Consider the following 18,003-nt stretch of genomic DNA (forward strand, 5'->3'; position numbering starts at 1 on the left):
CCCCCTCAGCTCCCAAGCATACTGCTGCTATACCAGCTGACACAGGCCAAACTCTTGTGGGGCTATTGCTCCACCAGGGTAGCCTGATCAAACAGCTCTTCACATGACTGACTCCTCTCCAGCAGATCTCTTAGCTAATGCAGGACAAGAATTGGATGGGGATTTCCCCAACCATAGGAGACAGGAAGCCTGAATAACCCACTCCAGGATGTCCTCCTCTTCCAAAACAGAACACAAAATTTATACACAATGTATCGTAATTATGTAAAAATGACCATCAAGGACCTCATTGATGTTCAGCTACTAGGTTAAAAGTAAAATGCATCTTACAGTACATTCCATTTTAGGCATCCTGAAAGTAAGAGAAAAAATCTCAGCTGGCTAAATCTTTCCTACATCTGAGAACACATACAAATACTTATGATCAATTACAGTAGTCACTGTGACTGATTTATAAAGTAAAACAACATGTAGTTAATTGAAACACGTATGATCACACAAAGTATGTTTTAGAATATATTCAAGAAAAATGGCAGATGTTTTGTATTATTTCTGGAAATAAGAGCTCTACATCTAAGCAGAACACAAGACAACCAGTAAGCAATGGTCAACATGCAACAGGATTACTGGACTCTGCTTAAAATAAAAATTTAAACACTAAACAGGTGCTCCAAAATGAAGAGCAAACTCTTCTTCTTGCTCACAGAGCAATTACTTCTCCTAGTTACGTAAAATAATGCCTCATTCTGCCAGGGCCATGTTCTTCAACTGTAGTTTATCAATTTCTTGACCAATGCTTCCTTCTACTGTATCACACTGTGCAAGGAAAGCCTGAAAACAAAATTAAAGAATTAACAATGAAGCTTAATGTAGAAAGATATCTAAAAAAACATGAATAGTATTTTCAACAGAGGAAAGGTAGCAAGAACAACAGTTTACTTTATTAAAGACTGAACAACAGACACAACTATTTCTATTACAACATTTATCTAAGGTCTGGTGTGGCAGTAACCAGTTTGCAAACTGGGAGCTAGCCCTGGGAATGAGCGCTTCACCCCCACACCTTTCCTCTCTTCAATATGAATTGCACTTGCCTTTGCTGTTGGTCTTAATCATAGTTTTACCTCTGATAATGTGTTTTCCATCTTAACCAAGAGTTCAGAATGTTGGTGGGCTTGTAAATTCTAGCTGAGAGGCAGCATGGTTAGTGTTTACCAAAGTTAGGCACAGGTGCTAAACTACAATTAAAGCCAACAAGGAAGGGGAGGGGGAAGTCATGCCACAAATGGATCATGTGTATTCCCAAGGCTTACTCCCAATTTACAAGCAATGTTTTGCAGGGGCCAGGGCTACATATAACTCAATATATTAACACCAGAGATTCATGAAATCAATGCCATTCAGCTACTCAAACATAAATGTTTGCTTTCTGCAGGAAAGCCTGAGCTAGTGAGATCAGGTGTTCAACTACTGTCTGCTCCTCTGAGATGGAGGTGTGTGTGTTTTTACTAAACAGTTCGCTCTCACTGTGGAATATGGATCAATGGAAATGGAATACTAGTTCCTAGGATTCTGTAACCTAAGCAGCAAGCAAACAAACCTACTTAAGTTAAACCTACAAGGTTCACACAAACATTTCTTTGGCACACTGCTCTAAGACAATGTTGCATCTGACCCATATCTGAACAAGTTAGACTTGGAATGGTGGTGTAAGTACAACCATGACCGCTGCACACATTCCAGCTGCCTTACTCTAGGTCAACCTTCTCCAATTTGGTACCTTCCAGATCGGCTACAACTCCTATAATCCTTGGCCATTGGCCATTCTGGCTGGGATGGATTGGGAGTTGTACTCCAAAACATCTGGAGGGTATCAGGTTAGAGAAGGCTGTTTTAGATTGAAACCAATCTAAATGCATGCAAAAGTTGGACAGATTTAGACCAAGCTTCAATTTTGATGGCTCAACAACACTTTCCAACTCTACATTTTGTGGCTTGGCATCTCCTTGAAAAGTCCAAGATAAATATATTCTTACAGAAGCTCATGAGAGTGGTGCTGAAAAAAATAACCTCCTAATTCCAGCAAAACTAGAAGCCAAGGTACAACGGCTTCTTATGCTTGCTTTATTTCAGTGAAGGCATACCATAGGTATCCAGAATTTCATATTATTTTTCCTTGGGTTGACCAAGGGAACAAACAGTGAATGTTTGACTAGCTCTACTTAACATCTACACAGCAAGAAAACTAAGATGTATAATATTCCAGTGCTAGGTATTCAAATGCACTATGCATTCAGTCAGTCTTGAGATGGAATGTGGGAGAATGTAGCAGACAACAAATTAGGCTGTACTCAGTTTCAGGTTGTCCCTTGGACTGCTGGGATGAAGAAACATACAGTTGTAAACACAAACACCCCACATTTAAATATTATATCCATCTTGTAATCCAGACCTGTGGTCTCCATCTTTATACAAAATACACAGGTTTCTTGGCAAGTAGAAAACAGAAATAAGAGCAACTAGGCAGTATTTATATTAACAAAGCTGGAGATTAATTTTAAGTGGTGAACTGGGTAAAAAAAGTCAATAGAAGTCAAATTGGGTAGCTTTACCTACTAGTTGGAAGCAATGTACCCTCAAGAATATTGCTTTAATATAGGTAACCAATAAAACAGTAACACACACTCATCTGGGATAATACTTGCTTTTCCTCTGATTTATAAATGAGGCAAACATACATAATTCGTTTTCTTTATTTAAAGTATCACTGTCTCTTAACAAGGCAGACTATGGCTGGAGTTCTGTTTTTGAGATTTTAATGGAGATTACAGAATTTCTCCGTAGGTTTGGAAGTTCCACTTCCTAATCTATGCATTAGATGAACACCTTTACTTTAGAATAGGACTAACCTGAACCTTTTTCACAAGCCCCTTCTTTTTCTGTTTACAGTCACTGAAGTTTTCTGGCAGATTCTGGGGGCCAAACAAATACAAATTTGATGTTGCCTTGTTGTAAACACAATAAAGTCATATGTCCAAATACAGCTTCACAAAAGGTACCTCAATATTAGTAAAATATATGTAAATTGGGATGACAACCTAAACAGAATCAGTTAGCTGTATGACGTTATTCATTACATAATCAGTCCAATGGCACTGCTAGTATATTATACTGCATGTCTAGCAATCTCCATAAACCAGGGCTGGGGAACCTTCAGCTCGCAGGCCTAATTAGGCCCACCAGACTTCCCCATTTGGCCCACAAGGCCATTTCGACAAAGCCATGCTCAAATGCCCCGTGCCTGACATAGGTGAGGCTGCAAGTGAGTTTGCAAATACCGCTGATTGACTTTGCGAAACCCTGTGCAATGTATGGGGCTTTGGAAGACCCCACCAATGAGGGCTTGCGGTGCACCGTGTGCACAGGCTAAGCAGTCTGTGCCTTTCCCTGAAGTTTGAATTCAAACCATGCAAGTGAAAAAGGGTCACATGATGTCACTGTAGTGTTAGATGACCGACAGGTGCACCAGCCAGATCCAGTTCCCTGCCTCTGCCATAAATGACTGAAGAGCAGTTAGATATGACTGAATATTCCTTCTCACAAGTTCAATGCAACCCTAGTACATTTGAACTGTTACAGCTTCTGCAGAGCAGGCTTGTCCAATAAAGGACCCAATTACAATAGATTAGGTGAGAAGAATCTTTGGCCCTCCAGCTGTTTCTGAACTACAATTCCTATCAGCCCCTGCAAGCACAGCCAACTGCCAGGAATGATGGGCGTTGGAGTTCAGCAGCATCTGAAGGGCCAAAGGTTCTGCATGCCTGCAACAAATGTTAAAGCTCTTAGGATTTCCATTGGGAACTGCTGCCACTGCCTAGAGAGGAAGTAAAAAAAAAAAAAGAGTGGAATGGCAGGCTTCTCTTCACACAAACTTTAATAACTTTCATCAAGTCTATCATCAGGCATCACATACTGCTATGGAAATGGAATTCAGGTGCACTCTTAGTTAAAACTTGACGGAGGAGTGGGCCTTCTCATGAATTTATTCTGTAGATGAACACTAAAAATAGCCAACCTGTTTATTACATACCCAAATTGTGTTCACTGAACCCTAGACCATCTTGTGTGTTTTCCCTCCCCGGAATCTATATATTAATATCAAATGTGAAAATTCTCTTACATGTTAATTTTTAAATCATATCAATATATATTATATGAACTCTCAACACAGGGTCTTTCTGAATGTATGTTGCCACTAGCATGGCCTTAGTTTTGCCTAAGCCTAACTTATAGGCCAGAAAGGCTAGCTAGTTACAGAAATCATGATGTATACATCACAATGGTTTTTACAAAGAGTTCTTTTTAAAATAATGAGCTCATCTCCTGTAATGTAAGAATTTGACATTTCAGACTGTCACAGTGTGTGTGAAATACTAGCATTTCATTTGGGATTTAAAAATCTATGCTACACAGATTTTCAACAATGATTGCATACATATTCCACATACTCTGGGCTTTGTATATACACTGAAATTATACATGGGGCATAGAATTCAACATTCTGGGAATCTCAGTCATGAATATTTCTGGCCCCTAAGATTGTGAAGATAGGTTTGAAAGTTTGTGGGTCACTTTCTCCAAAGCCAGGAGATAGGCTGGGGTGGACTTTTAGCATTTGCCACAGGGTTTCATGGGCATTCATAGTTCTTAGCCCTTCCACATAACTGGCAGAAGCAGAATTAAGTAAAACAAGGTGTTAAAAATGTTAAAATATATACAGATCCCAGATTTCTTGGCACAGAATTATGAAGCCTTTAATACAGTATATACACTTCAGAAAATGCTTAGAAGATGCCATGATGAGCAAGAGACATAAAATTATGAACTTAGAGAGGAACTGATGCATTGTCCCATGTGAACAAAAGATAGGATCTGAAATAATTCAGAGGATACCTGGTATGGTAAACAATCTACTGAATGCACAAAAGTATTTGGGTATAAAGACAACTTCATAACAATGCTCTTTTATATTGTGATTATTTCAAAGTTGTTTTAAATTTGTCAGGGGATATCCAGTGTTACTCGTACTCAAACCAGACCCACTGAAATAGACAAACCAGTCCACTGATTTCAATGGGTCTACTCCAAGTATGATTAGCAATGGACAGTACCCATTGTAACTTTGTAAGCAACCCTCGTAACCTCTTGAAGGCAGGTTGTAAATCCCTTAAATAAAATAGGTAATTTAAACTTCAAGGATTCTAAAGTGATTGATCATCCATACAACATCTCTGCATTATTATCATCCCCATATTCCAGATGGAGACGGTAGCAGAGACACTGCCTTGCCCAAGACCACCTAGTGACTTTATGACTGAAGCTACATTCAAACCAGGAATTTCCTGGTTCATAATTTTAACAACCAGCTACACTAGTTCTGGTTCTACCTACAACAGATTGTATACCCTACTAGCAACCCTACTCCAATGGTCCAACAAGAAGTATCCTCTGAACCATTCTGGATCCTAAATGGCATTACAGGCAAATTTATTCTATTCCGAAAAAAGGGAATGTGTTAGTTATCTCTCAGTGGAGGGTTCTAAAACAGAAAATACCTTCTGCAAGAGGAAGGCCTGCATTTTGCAGGGAACACTCTTCTAGGCAAGAGGGAAATGTAATTAAGAATCTCCAAAGGAATACAAGAACCTCGCCTACGTATTACAGATATCTAAGTGCATTTCAGAGAGCAAAGGGAAACTTGTTAAAAATGAACTGGGAGAAAAGAATTGCAATGGCAGTATTTAACCAGGCCTATGGCCCTCCAGATGTTGGACTACAACTCCCATTATCACTAATGGCAATGCTGGTTGGGGCTGATGGTCCAATAACATCCAAAGGGCAAAAGGTTCCTCATCTTTGGTCTACATAGATAATATATGACTGAACATGCCATTTGTAATTTATCATTACAAATAGATAAGAGTGCTTTAGATCAAATAATCCACTCAGAAATAGCCCTGACTGTGAACCTTTAGCAAGATTCCCAAGACTATTTTAAAAGCTCATGTTCAGTGGGAACTGGCAAACACAGGATCACAGCACCAAACAGATCTTAACTTCACCAACTCACTTAGAGTGGTTTGAGAAAAACATTATAGTAACATTCAAATTAGATCTCACCATCTTTTCTTTTTACCTTAAGTCAGCTTACGTCTCCTCTCCAGGAATACGTTGTCCAACTATTCAAGGTTTTAAGAGGTGAAGTTGGCAATACACCTTGAGTTACAATAACATTTGAATATTCAATTAAAATAAAGTTCAACAACAAAGATCATCTAATGCTTGGGGGTGTTTATGCAAGACTCTCTCACCAACTGAAATTTAAGGGCTTGGTGATAGCAACGTCTTGCAGAGCAAACCTGGCTAGTTCTTCATTTAAAATGTCTCCAGATGCACTATTCCCAATTCAAAGAGCTGGATTTGTCCTTTTGAAGTTTTAGCTTGTTTAGGACTTAGGTACAGGACCACTTCCACCCATAGGATTATGTCTGCACACAGAGGAGGAGGTTCAGCAACCCACTACCATCAGAGATGCACCTGGTGGATATATAGGATGGGACCTTCTGTGTTGTGGTGGTGGGCAGAGCAATCCAACTCAGGGGAAACCAGCGTAAGTTGACCTGGAGCAAGAGAAGCTGGCATAAAGTTCCGCCGCATCCAACTGCCAGTCAGAAGCCTCTGCTCAGCCTGGAGCTGCGCACAGGGATGAGAAAGTAGAAACCTCCTCTCCCAAATACCCCTGCTGGGGAGTAAGCCCTCCCCATTGACTTCCATTGCAATTATTTCCTTAGACCGACCTCTTCCCGGTATAAGTTTTGCCTGGATTGGGACCTGCAGGAGCGCTTCGAACACGAGTTGGATGTGGCCTAAGTCCCCTCACCTCAGCCCCTCCCCTGATACACTCCCAACACACTGCTTTTTCAGGCCTTATGCTGGCTTCTGCCAGCTCCACCTGTGCCGGTCTTGGCTGAGCCCGCTGGGTCACAGCTAAGCCGGGCTGAGGGACTTGTGCCAGCGTAGCCCAGCCGAGCCGGGACCCAGCCACATCCAATTCCCCTCAGCCCATCATAAATGCAAGTTGGATTGAGCCCTAAATTATGGAACTCCCTGCCTTGAAAGATCAGGCTGGATCCCTTTCTTTGTGCTTTATTATTCCAAGGTACTTTTCAGTAGTGCATTCTTGAACAATGTATTAGCTATTCTCAATTTGCTATCATTGTTGCTTTTTATTTTCTGGGTTTTGTTGTTTTAATATTGTTTTATGATTATTGCAAATCACTTTGTGGTTGCTTTTCAGGGGGTGGAAAGGCAATTTCACCTTGACCTACATCAGGCTAAAATGAAAAATATATTTGCATTTCCCATGCATCATAGCCAGTGTAGAACAACCTTCTTATGACCCATGTTGGCCAGTAAGGTCCAACAGATATTTTGGATCAGGGTTTGATCCTTTTCACTCAGTCCTGGCTCACTGGATAGTTTGTAGGCAAGTCATTCTCAGTTCTCCATCTGAAATGGGAATAATTATAGCCTACATCACAAGACTATAGTAATGAGAAAGAAGACTGCAGTATTAGTGATAATGTTGAGATAGATTCATCTACTTGGACTTCAATTTAACCTTCCAGTTTGTGCTCTCTCGGTTCCATAGAACAATGCACAATTAACAATTATAATAAATTCTGAATTATATTATATATTCACCCATTAGGTATTTATTAGTCAGAACATGAAAAAGACCACTATTTAAATCAGCAAATAGGTTTTTAATCTAGTATTAAATCTCCAAAATATTTTGAAAAGTTCACAAATACAAAGTTAACTATTTAAATGTGCATCATTCTCTTAACAGTCCTACAGACATAACCTTGTATTTGCTAACGTTGGCAAATAGGTTGCATAAGCAGACCAATTCATTTTTTAAAGTAAGTCATGTATATTTGAGCAAATTCTTAAGTATTAAAGAAAGAAACAGTTGCCTATTGACACCAAATGTTTGATCCCATTGTCATAGCCAACGGATACTGTAAATATGAATATACTATTTATTTATTCATTTATTTATTGTTTGATTTATATCCTGCCCTTCCTCCCAGCAGGAGCCCAGGGCGGCATATACTAAAATATGAATGCTTTCAGGACACATAGAGATGAAGCCTTTGCATTTTTAAAAGCAACCTATGAATAAGTTTCAGAAACATGTATTCTAAGAATAGGGAAATGGAAGTGTGATTATTTAAATACTCGATCTACTTGTAAGTTCTAAGATGTTTTGTAAAAATAACTAGTTGGAAAAGATTCCCCAGTTCTCTGTGGGCAAAAATAGCTAGTATTTACCATGCATCTACTATATATTTTGGAAAGTTGTTTGTTGGTTCACTATGCATTCAAAAGAGAAGGTCAAAGACCAAGATGCTGCAGAGTGGGAACTTTTATTTTTGATAAGCAAATTGCTTTCTGTACTGTACCAATATCAGACGTTTGATATTGGTACAGTACAGAAAGCGATTTGCTCGTCCTTTAATCTTTCAAGTTATCATCCCCTGATGAAGGCCTGTAGATAACAGGCTGGAACGTGTTGGGTTTTATCAAAAATAAAAGTTCCCACTCTCCAGCATCTTGGTCTTTGACCTTCTCTTTTTGATTGCCCATTTGGATGCTAGCCACCCTCTGTTTATTCACTATGCATTCAGACACATCTTAAGAGATCATAACCAAGTTTGGCATGATGGTTCCTGAGATCAAGAAGCAGGTCTTCATCTATGTTTGGAAATAATTACACACCATTTTGAAGCAAGATGGTGGCCTAAACCTTTCAAAACTGCACTGATTTTGGGGGTTTCTTAAAATTCCCGGGCAACACCATGTATGAGCCTGCTAGTGCTGTAATAAATGAAAACCTCAATCTGTTTTTGTAGTTAAGGATGGGGGCTGAACCTAAGTATTAGCTTTCCCAACCAATAAACTCTTGAAAAAATCTAGTTTGCTTAAAAATATATAAGCCAGAGCTCATGTAATATACTGTTCTTCAAATGGACCCAGAATCCCATACTTAATGCAAGAAAACCTCCTACATTATAATACAAGCACTTAAGGCTCTTCTCGCACAGATTTTACTTCTGTGCAAGAAATAACAGACACGCTCATTAGGAACCCGTATATCAATTTTGCTGCAGGTGTAAGCTGTGATGCTTCCCATTATGTATGCATTTGGTGAAATAAACACATTTTGCTAATGAGGATGTTATACATGCAATGTAAGCCATTTTTTTCTACAGAGAAGAGATATTGGTGTAGGAAAATATCATGTATGAAATAGACCTTAGGAAGTTATAAAAAAAACCACAAGATTTGTTTTCCTTTTCCGCCATTCATAATAGCACCAAATAAGCAAAACATTAAACATATGAAGCAGCCCTCAGAAGAAAATTGTTCATTTCTATGAGGATAAAATGTATCTTCAGCCTCAATCTGGAGAAGTGCATGAGAAGTTCCAAACATACAAGAAATGTTTTGCTCTGTTACAGCAGCAACTCTTCTACATAGCATTGGAAGATGTGTCTTCCAACCCGCTACCCAGAGTTACAGTACCATCTTCCCATGTAGCACAGAGGGAAATTGCTGTTCAAAATGCCTCTGATGCATGAAGCGCAACATATGTATATGTAGAATGCAGCTTTCTGGAGTGGGAGCCTTTGTCTCAACTGTATACAATAATGAATTTGATAGCTGTCAATATGATGCCTTTCCAAAATAGGTATTTGCAACTACAGATTTCATGTCACAGAAAATAAGGACAGTGTAACAGAGATGCCTATTTAACAATGGGACAACACCCACAAACACCCACAAAAAGCCATTAATTTTGTGTCTCCTAAGTGACTAGCAAGCCCATTATTCTGAAGCCACAGTACTTAAAAATACAAACAACTGAAATTCCTTTCAGAAATCAACAACTTATTGTTACAATTAATTTACTCACAATGGCATCAATCTGTTCCAGAATCTTCATAAATTGCTCAGCAGTTCCCTTTATCCGTTTGTCTAACTGGTTAAGAGCTTCAGTTTGAAGATTCTTTGCTAGAAAACCCTGTACAGAAAATGTATTTTTTCATATTATATGAAAAGTTTATTCATAGCATACCTGAAGACAGCTACTCTAGATGATCTCTTTAAAGTTGTTTATCAAATTTCATACACCTTTTCTGTAGTTCTGAAGAAATTAAAACAAGAGACAAACACTGGCTGCAAACCCAAGTAAAGAAGAGAATTCCCAACCAACCTTCCATATTAGCTTAACAAAATTGTGCAGGGAGCATTTTTGAACTTTGAAAACTTTTACCAGTATTAAAACAATTTTAATCAAGGATGATTTTTTTCCTGACAAACAGAAGTGTACCTTTCATTTTGGAAATGTGAAATCAGCAAAAAATAAGCCACAGAAAGGGGAACAATTAATGCAATGTAGATCATTTCAATTTTAAGTCAGGAAGCTCTTGTAGGGGAAAGTTTACAAAGTCAGAGTGAGAAGGAATAAGGGCAATTAAAGGGAAATGCAGTTTCCTGACCTTCCTGCACCATCAGGAAGTATATGGATGAGATAAGCAGTCATAACATAAAACAGCAGCTCTATACTATCCCATCCCCCTCTCTTTTTGGAACTTAAGGGAAATTACTACAGATGTCACTTATTTTTCACATTTATATACACAGTTGCTTCTGACCACGTAAGCCCTCATATACCTACTTAGTACACTATAAATATCAAGATAGTTGACCTCTCTTCTGAGGTAAATTCATTTTAAACCAGACAAATATAATATAAACAATTAAAAATTACAAAGTTAGGTGAACTATCGAAACAAGAAATCATCTTACTTTCTGAATACCTCCAAGTTCTTTATTAACTTCTTCTATTTTTTTTGCTATTTGCTCCACAGATTTCTCCAAATCTTTTAATTTCTTTAATTCGGCCTCTTCCTCTGGACTGTTCTGTGTATTTTAGAACAAGATGATACACATTTTCATCAGTAATAACTTTTATGACATGAGATTATACTCAAAGAAGGTCTGCTAGCATACATTTAACAAAGACCTAGAAACTCCTTATTGCTGCATTCAACACCCTGAATTTATTAGTTATCAAGCATCCTTAGTTTTTTTAATCAATAGGCTCACTATTTGAATGGATGTACATCCTAGCAAAGATAGGTACTGCTGGCAAATATTAATATCTACCCAGATGTTACTGTTTTATGTCCACGAGCAAATGAAACAGTACCCAAAGCAGTAAAGTACAGCTACAATTAAGTTTTTAGAATATGCATATATTCTAGATGGTGTTGTTAGGGGAAAGAGGGCTTCCTTATCAAGAAGGGAGTTTATCTACCACAGGGGTGAGGAATCTGTGCCGCCCCCCCCCGATGTTGCTGGACTCCTTCCATCAACTGTAGCCAGAGCATAGGAGTTGTACTCCAACAATATTGGGGGGGGGGCAGTTTTCCCCACCGTGCCCTAGAAGGTTTTTAGACCCTTCCAATTCACAGACGTGCAAGGTACATAACAACTTCAGAAGAGAACACAGAGTTGGTTGGATAGGAACAAGAGCAGTGAAAACAAACCCAAAGGAGGTTATTGCTTAGCTGATATACTTCCATTATTTTAAGTTATTTTGTATATTGCCTAGCACAAATTATTTTTAAAAAGGCAATTAATACATTTTAACAAGACCAGAACAAAAGAAAACACATTGTGGGAAGAACAGAAGAGGACAGGAGGTAAAAAGGAAATCCACAGCACGTGAGGCACTTAAGTACCACAGAAATCAGGGTTGATATAAATTTATGTATTAAAAAAACCAGGGTTGATGCCAAAGGTGCTCTTCCACTCACAGAAAGCCTGATATTTTATTATTATCAAATTACAGTTTTTATACTAACATACTCTACGTGCTCACAAACAAAGCAAAAAGGAGAAATATAAAGGTAACAAAAATATATATAAAAAAAGGTTGATTTATCTGACACAACTTGTGTTACAAAAACATTGTTACAGAAACATTGAGGGGTGAAATGGAATAAAGAAAAAACCTTTGAAAGAAAAGACCTCTTATACACATTCGTGTTTTTTAAACACATTGACAAATTACAGAAGGGCCGTTTCTAAATTAGTGGAGGAATACTGCTTGCAAAGTGATGCTAACTCTAAATAAGTTCTTCTGTTTGTGCAAACACTTTTTCAAGATCCTTTTATGGTTCACTAGAGCAGCGTCCTTCACTTTAGGTCCCCAGATGTTCTTGGACTACAATTCCCGCAATCCCTTGACAGTGACTAAGCTGGCTGGGGATGATGGGAGTTGTAGTCCAAGAACATCTGGGAATGCAAGGTTGAAGAACATTGCACTAGAGTTTATATGCAATAGCCTGTATCTTCATTATCCACCACCTCTCTCATACTGTAACACAATCCCCAATACACTGTGGTGCTGCACAGGGGGAAGTTTTCTGCTGCAAGTTCATTGAATATCTTTCTGTTCATGGTTCTCTGAAATTCAAGCCAGGGATTTGATACAACTCTCCCTCCACCCCCACAAAACACATTTAAAGTGAAAAAACAAGGAAAGGAAACAAAAGCATAGTTTCCTTATCTTCCACTTGCAAAAAGAGCAAGGGAAAAGTTTTCTGTGCTTGAGAAGATATGGTAAATTAGCATGTATTATATCATTCCAAAGAGAACTATGCCTGCTCATGTTTAGAGAGTCCACCATATATGATATATTGAGCCTATTCTCCATTGTCATTAATTAAATAGCTGTAGCATCCAATATAGGCTTCATAAAATTAAAGTTACCCTTTTCCCAATCAGCATTACTTTACAACCATTTTTCACTCCAAATGTTGCCAATGGCTGTTCCATTTCTTTCAGGGACTTTCCTAGGAGGAAAAACAAACAAATGCACATTTTTATTTTGTAAATGTCAATAAACAAAACTAAGAGTCACTAATGTCTTACATTCAGTCAATAAGATGAAACAATTTACATACCTTTAATGGCTGTAAACCGCCCAGAGAGCTTTAGCTATGGGGCGGTATAAAAATATAATAAATAAATAAATAAATACCTTTTACACACATATATACCAATATGAAGCTGTAAGCTAAAAAATCAAACTTCCAAGAGATTTGGAGCACATTTTTGGAACCGTTTAATGAGCAAAACCCACAACTAGAAGTGGGAGGCAATATACAATGCAGGGATGGAAACGTTTCCAATTTAATGACTGTTACTCTGGGACCACAGCAGAGCGCTGACACTCCTTTATTTTAATCCTTATCTGAGCATGTGAATCTGAACACTTGCATAACATGCCAAACAGCTGAACATCAGAAATGAGATGGTTGTAACCAAAAAGAAAAAAGGGGGAGAGAGGGAGAGGAGTTGGGAGAGGTGGGTTGGGGAGGGAATAAGGGATTGTACTGTTTTATTGTAATAATGTGAAAATCCTAATAAACTATAGGTAAAAAAGTTGAAGGCATTATCTGTTTTAAAAGGCTACAAAATCACTCAGTTGATTTGCTGTTGATACAAAGTATAATCTGAAAGCCCATGACCCCCATGCAATACATTGATTTTTAATCTAACAAATTTCTCATAATTTCAAAATTCACATTCTAAGATCTTTTCAGTCTCTCATAGCACTCAGCTGCCTAGTTGCCCAAGCCCTCATTTACACAACAGCAGAGGAATTGTGACACCTCTGATTGCCAAAGGCACATTGTGACATCAGAGCAAATCAGCCACCCATACTGCAGCATGTATATGGCAGAGGCTGCACGCATTCTAGTCATTATTAAACATTCTTTCTTTAAGAAGCTCTATTTGTTTGATCAAATATCCAGCTCAGAAGCTCACTTTACAAGCAAAGTGCAAAACAGAATATTTTCAAGATAATTAAAAACAGAAAGCAAATGAAATAATTTGAAAAGGTTTTCAGTGTGCCTTTGATACTCATAGGTATTTTTTAGGATTTATGTCAGCCTTATTATCAACAATGGGTAAGAGCCATTTTTCTCTCATAAATTCCTGCTATGTAAAAATGGTAAGGAAAGTCTCGAAGATTAGAGTAGCTGTAACAGCATCCATGCTTCTTTTCCAACCATGTGTACTATAATAAATCTGAAACATTAAAACTGAGCCAGTGCAATGTAACCCCTCAAGTTGAGCAGATCCCACCAGATGTTATAGCTCTCCACCATGAGCTCAACAGGCCTCCTATATCTGTCTGCTGAAAGAAACTGTAAAAAGGGGGAGGGGTGCCAAATATCTAACAAGCCACAAATACATGCCTGGCAGGTTTGTTTGGCTTGATAAATCAGAAGTTGCATGGGCCTGATTAAAAAACACAGAGCCTGTATAAATATATTAATAAGAAAAACAGAAGCATGAAATTAGCAATTAATTGTTTTTTCTCTCTCAGTTCATGCACATACCTCAGCATGCAATAAATAAAAGTCATTTAGTTTTAAGCGATTCATGATCTGTTCTCTGGATGAATTAATGAAAAAAGAGATTATTATTTTATTTATATCCCACCTTTCCCCCAAGGAACTCAAGTTTGCATACATTGTTCTCCTTTGTCTCCATTTTAACCCCACAACAACCCTGTGAGGTAGGTTAGGCTGAGAGACAGTGACTAGCCCAAATTTAGCCAGCAAGTTTCATGGTTGAGTGGGGATTTGAACCCTGGTCTCCCAGGTCCTAGTCCAACACTCTTAATGACTACACCATACTAGCTGTCTCTAAATAAAATATGATTATTATAATTATAACAATATAATTGAATATCATATTATAATAATGATACTATTATAATAAGTAATAATAAGTAATAATTATATTATTATAATTATTCAATTGTATATTGTTATTTAATACTGACTCTAGAAGATATTTAGCCTGCAATCCTATACACACGTACTTGAAAGTAAGCCCCAATGAACTCAATGGGCTCTACTTTGCATTGGATTGTGATGTAAATATGAAAAGGTTGACATTTCTCCCTCCAATTTTCACACCTCCTTCATCTTGGTCCAATCCCGCTTTCCATATATGTTCTGCATATAGATTAAACAAATAAGGTGATAATATACACCCATCTCACTCCCTTTCCGATTGGGAACCAATCGGTTTCTCTATATTCTATCCTTACTGTAGCCTCTTGTCCAGAGTATAGGTTGCGCATCAGGACAATCAGATGCTGTGGCACCCCCATTTCTTTTAAAGCATTCCATAGTTTTTCATGATCTACACAATCAAAGGCTTTGCTGTAATCTATAAGCACAGGGTGATTTCCTTCTGAAATTCCTTGGTCATGAAAACGTTATTTACCTTTATATATCAGTTTCTGAAAAGAAATTGGAACCCCAGTTACTTGTTCAATTAAGACAGCCATATCACGTACTGTTGGCTCACTATCTTCTTCTTCAGAAGCAACCTGAAGACTGTGCTTTTCATTACCTGAAAATAATTACCAAGAAAATATATTCAGATTTCACTCTGGGTGAATCTCAGCCTGTATTAGGATCACTATCTTGACTGGCTCTGCTCCTCTGCTGCAACCTGCAGTCTTACAAGCAGGTATTTAGCAAATGGAGTTTACCTAGCATGGAGATAACGCAATGTGGAAAAACTTCACACACTAAGGGTTGAATCCAACTAAGTCATACTCAGAGTAGATTCACTGAAATCAACAGACATGACTCACTTTAAGTCCACTGATTTCAGTACTCAAGACAAAGTCCTCCCATCCCATGCTAAGGTCTCTGCCCTGAAATTGCCCACCTCCCTGCTTTGGCTAATACAATAACATCCTTTGGTCAAAATGTATTACTGATTCCCATACAGCCATAGAGGTCCTCCCCACCCCACAACTCATGGAAGAGTCAGCTTACATTATCAAGGTTGCAAGTCTTAATCAACGTACGTGGGAGTAAGCCCCACTGAACTCAATGAGGCTTTGAGTTGATATTTATAAGTTTTGCAGCAGGTTCTCTTACTAAACCTAATCCTCAGGCTAGTAAAAGAGTTACTGATAATTGATGTGAATGATTTTGAACATTCTGAGTGATACAGTACTTTAAATAACCCATTGATACATATTATATATCATCTCAGTGGTACTTACAAGAATCCTTTGATATAGATCAGCATTATTTTCATAATATAGGTTTTGGGAAGGGGGCAACAAATTTTGCCTGGGTCCACTTAGTTAAGGTCAAGGCAGAGGTATAATTTAAACTACAGCCCCTCCAATTCACAGCTTAATAATTTTAATATTCAAGCCACTGCACTTACTCCACACAGTGGAGGCACTCTAGCCTTATAGCTTCCTGTGTTCTTGTAATGGGGCCTGGAACAGGAAATAAGAGATGCCAAACAAGAGATGGATGGATTCCATAAAGGAAGCCACAGACCTGAACTTACAAGATCTGAACAGGGTGGTTCATGGCAGATGCTCTTGGAGGTCACCGATTCATAGGGTCGCCATAAGTTGTAATCGACTTGAACGCACATAACAACAAACCTTGCCTCAGGGGTGTGTGTGTGTGTGTGAATGTGCTCTCACATGTACACACACACACACAGCCCTTCCTTCAGTTCCTCCCTCAGTGGCACCCACATACAGGCCGTCTGACCCAGCGACGCAGGAGAGGAGAGCCTCCGTGGCGGGAGTGGCTCGGTAACAGAGTCAAGGAAAGGGTTGGGATTGCATCTGGCAGAAAGCAAAGGGGAAGAGGACACGCAGAAGACCCGCAGCCTCTCATGGGATCAACGTGACAGTGGAGCCAGACTCACGCCAGTTCTTCGCCCCCGAGGCAGAGCAGCCCCTTTGCGTGGCTCCAGGGAAGACGCTCGGCACGGCCGGCCTGCAACGCCTGTCTTACCCACCCTGTTCTCCTGAGCAGGGCCCGCCACGGGCAGCGGCCTCCTCCTTCGCTTACTCCGACTCTTACCGTAGGTGACAGTCACTGTGAGGGCCGAGTTCCCGCCAGGCGCCGCCATCTCCGCTCGCTGGCCTCGGCGCTCGAAGAACCGACTGCGACTGCTGCCCGACAGCGACGCCTCCTCACGAGCCGGAAACTGCCAGGGGCCCAAGAGAAGAGGGCGGAGATGGAAAGCGCTTCTTCTCGCAAGCGGCCTCAGTCCTCCGAAGCTGCCGCCGCGGAGGGCAAAGGGTGAGCGGGGAGCTTCAGCCGGTCGCAGTCAGAAGCCACTTACGAGGCGCTGCAGCGGCCCTGGAGGAGAAGAGCCTTGTAGCCGCAGAACCCCCTGCTGCCGCGTCCTCATCCCTCTGCCTTTCAAGGCAGTCTGACCCGCCGGGATTTCGCGGGCGCAGTTTTTCTACACGTAGGCAGACAGTAGAGATTAAATGATGGGGAAAGCTTCGCCAGTTAGAAAAGAAAAGGGCCTCTAACGCCTTTCCCAGCCCTAATCTCCACGCCCTGAAAAGCCCTTCAGTGACTAGGTTTCTGAACTTCCTACACAGGAACGGATTCATAAAATAGGCGTACCATATTATGGAGCGTATGTAATTATATCTCAGGTACCTCTGTTTCCGGCCAATTGACTGTTTTTTACTGCCCAGTAACTAGCTTTTTAAATGAATGGCCGTCAGTCTTCTAACCACTTGGGGAACACTTTCAGCATCATCGCGGTTGCTGAAGAATCCCTGGACATCACCTGCATAAAGAACCACTACTGATTATGTGTGAGCACCAAGGAAGCCAAGAGGGCTGCATAGTCAGTTCCACGCAGCCTCAAAGTGCGCTCTAAAACTCATTGGTAACTGTATCTTGCAAGAAATGATCGATATTTCACAAGAAAGAATTTATTAAATTCAAGCTTTGTTTAAAACTTTACAAAATGTAACATAGGCTAATTTTC

General features: G+C 39.5%; 1 protein-coding gene across 2 annotated transcripts; it reads right to left on the minus strand.

The window, feature by feature from the left end:
- Nucleotides 1-219: 219 nt before the first annotated feature.
- On the minus strand, nucleotides 220-17,721 carry BAG1 (BAG cochaperone 1). Of its 2 annotated transcripts, XR_009758356.1 has the most exons (8): nucleotides 17,073-17,721; nucleotides 15,448-15,576; nucleotides 12,910-12,992; nucleotides 10,939-11,052; nucleotides 10,043-10,150; nucleotides 6,197-6,276; nucleotides 2,910-2,972; nucleotides 806-831 (listed from the first exon to the last, which is right to left on the minus strand). XR_009758356.1 is itself a non-coding variant. In XM_061588916.1 (7 exons), exons 1-7 carry the CDS (start codon nucleotides 17,119-17,121, stop codon nucleotides 742-744), a joined length of 636 nt encoding a protein of 211 aa, XP_061444900.1. In that variant the 5' UTR covers nucleotides 17,122-17,713; the 3' UTR covers nucleotides 220-741. The 2 variants fall into 2 exon arrangements, 1 of the variants encoding a protein (XP_061444900.1); XM_061588916.1 differs by lacking the exon at nucleotides 6,197-6,276 and having other exon boundaries at nucleotides 220-831; nucleotides 17,073-17,713.
- Nucleotides 17,722-18,003: the final 282 nt, after the last annotated feature.

Source organism: Rhineura floridana, chromosome 11, assembly GCF_030035675.1.
Source record: "Rhineura floridana isolate rRhiFlo1 chromosome 11, rRhiFlo1.hap2, whole genome shotgun sequence".
In the NCBI taxonomy this organism is placed as follows: domain Eukaryota; kingdom Metazoa; phylum Chordata; class Lepidosauria; order Squamata; family Rhineuridae; genus Rhineura; species Rhineura floridana.